The 2,500-nt window shown below is 38.4% G+C and overlaps 1 protein-coding gene across 2 annotated transcripts in view; it reads right to left on the bottom strand.

The window, feature by feature from the left end:
- LOC137997279 (uncharacterized) overlaps positions 1-2,500 on the bottom strand; it is a 7,292-nt gene that overhangs the window by 1,095 nt on the left and 3,697 nt on the right. The window contains exons 6-10 of one of the 2 annotated variants that reach the window (XM_068843176.1): positions 1,782-2,500; positions 1,025-1,101; positions 631-762; positions 303-496; positions 24-92 (exon numbers count right to left, since the gene is read on the bottom strand). The exon at positions 1,782-2,500 is cut by the window's right edge and continues 228 nt beyond it. In XM_068843176.1, the coding sequence (XP_068699277.1) occupies positions 24-92; positions 303-496; positions 631-762; positions 1,025-1,101; positions 1,782-2,500 (1,191 nt within the window). The remainder of the gene's footprint in view (positions 1-23; positions 93-302; positions 497-630; positions 763-1,024; positions 1,102-1,781) is intronic. The other variant, XM_068843177.1, reaches the window with a different exon arrangement.

Here is a 2,500-nt window from a genome sequence, read left to right on the forward strand (position 1 = left end):
CATACTATGGACTATGGACATACCTAAAGGGTGTTCTCTTTGGTGTGTACACTAGTGACAGGCTGTTGGCACATTCGATGTTGCCTGTGTGTCTGAGAAAAGTAAGAAAACAAATGGAAATGCAGCCAGCTTAAAATTTTATGGTGTGCTAGTTATACCAATGTGACATTTACCAAGGTAGCTTACTTTGAGTGAAACAATTGTGAAATACAACTGTACATGTATCTTATCTGCACGATTAATTGTTGAAACGGATTCATTATTTATTACAAAGTTTTGCCCTAAAGTAAGTAATGTGTTACCTGAACCTCACATAGTATTTGAAACTTTCAAGTAACTCCGGGTTTAAAATTATCTTTTGCAACTCTGCATAGTCATTGTCACGCCTATCAAACCAAGGTAGACTGGGGTTATGGACCTGGTCTTCGTGGTCGCATTTCCCAGACAACCAGACATGTGAATCACACACATGGTGTAGGAGGCCAATCCACTTATCCTTGTAGGAAAAAAATGAAATAAACAATCAATACATCATTAAAAGTATTAAACTGAACTGGCAACTCAAAGTTCATAGAATGAATGCAATAGACCAAACTGTAGACTGATCATAAGATAATGGGAGTTACTTACTTTCATCACCTTTAAAGCCTCTTCATCAGATGTGGATTCTGACTGCTTACACACACAGCAGCAATACCAGAAGTGCTTGATGATAGCATCTGACCAGGCTTTTATTTTACTCATGGACTTGGCTTGTCCTATCTGACAAAGTGCAATAATATTATGTAATTGAATTTATATGTTATCCAAACAACATTAGAGAAATTGTATAACCCACAGTAATCATTTAGGTTCTTGATGAAATTGGGTCTGTGCAAGTACACTGTAAAATGTTGAACCTTCTTGCACCCCTCCCAAAGAGAAGCACTACAGTCACAGCTGTAGGGTATGACAATAATCCCTTCTTTTTTGTTTACATCAAGCTGTAAACTCGGTGATTTTACTGCAAATGCATACGGAGTACCTTGGCCAAGCATTTCCTGATGCTCTTGGACTTGTGCCAAACATCAAGGCTATGAAAGACTTCCCCAAACTCATTTGCTGTGTGAAAATAGCAACGTAAAAAATTAAGATAGGATTCTTACAAATTTTGCTACGTGCATCAAATTCTCATTTTTGCATCGATAATAATAGTAATTATCAATTACTCACCGAAGTGGAGGTAAATATCCACCACTTTCACCGACACTGAGGTGAATAATTGTTTTAGTATATACCACACAGGCTGAATAACTAGCAGCCCAAAGAGTAACTTTCTTTGTGACAACATGCCGACAAAAGTCCTTTTGTTTTTCTTCGGCTGCTCGGAGGTGAATACTACTTGCCTAATCACCTCCAAGCTAGCCAATCAGTACGTGCGAAAAGCACTATTCACGTGTGTGGTATATACTACTACTACTACTACTACTACTACTACTACTACTACTACTACTACTACTACTACTAATAATAATAATAATAATAACAACAACACTAACAAAAATAACAATACTAACAGTAATAGTAACAATAATACTAATAATAAAAGCTACCAATTATACTAATAGGTATAGCATATTTGATCTGCCTGTTTGATCTATCTCTGCCTGACAAACAAGATACTGGTAAAGTGTGTCTGTTACTAGAATAGTCAGTCTATTTATAAAACATTACATTACTCTATATTTTCTGTTTTGACTTACAACACAAGTAAGGATATCACAACAATAATGTTGACTTACCAATAAGCTTTTTAATGGAAGATGATGCATCAGTTGCCAACTCAACGACATTAAGTACATTTTTAAGCCTGGATAATGCATTTTTCAAAGCGTCCTTTTCCATGTTTGTAGATGCAAGGCCCACGTGACGCTTGTCCCTCACCTCAATTTCTAGGATGTAACTTGAGGTTATTTCCATCAGGAAATAACATAGGTTCTTGGCACTGAACCCAGGAGAGTCACATTGTCCATCTCCACCCACAACTACCTCAGAACCAGCAAACTCCTTCACCAACTCTTCACGCATCCAGGACCACCACTCCTCAACTGCTGGAAACAAATATAGTCGCTGCATACGATAGAAAGTTGAAGATGACAGAAAGGACAGGCCCATGAAGTCAGCCATTCGACTGACTTTGCTGAAATTGTTGCCTGACAGAAGGATTGCTGCTGCAGCCTGTAAGTTGTTGCTAAACATGCCATTTAACTCCTCAGATGAGGCAAACCTGAAGGTGTGTCCATCCTTGCACCATGTATTTACAACAAGTGTTGTTCCCACAAAGTGATGTTTGACCTGTAGGGCTTTGTCACAGTCAGGTGTCTTACAACTTCCCTCAAACAACTTTAGAAAAAGGTCTCGGGAGCAGATAAACTTTCTCTCTCTGGCAAGTTTAACCTCTTTACGAAACTTGAAGAGGTCTTCACCTCTGCTTAGTTTGCGGTGAGGCCCACATTCTGGT

Source organism: Montipora foliosa, chromosome 3 (assembly GCF_036669935.1).
Source record: "Montipora foliosa isolate CH-2021 chromosome 3, ASM3666993v2, whole genome shotgun sequence".
Classification (NCBI taxonomy): domain Eukaryota; kingdom Metazoa; phylum Cnidaria; class Anthozoa; order Scleractinia; family Acroporidae; genus Montipora; species Montipora foliosa.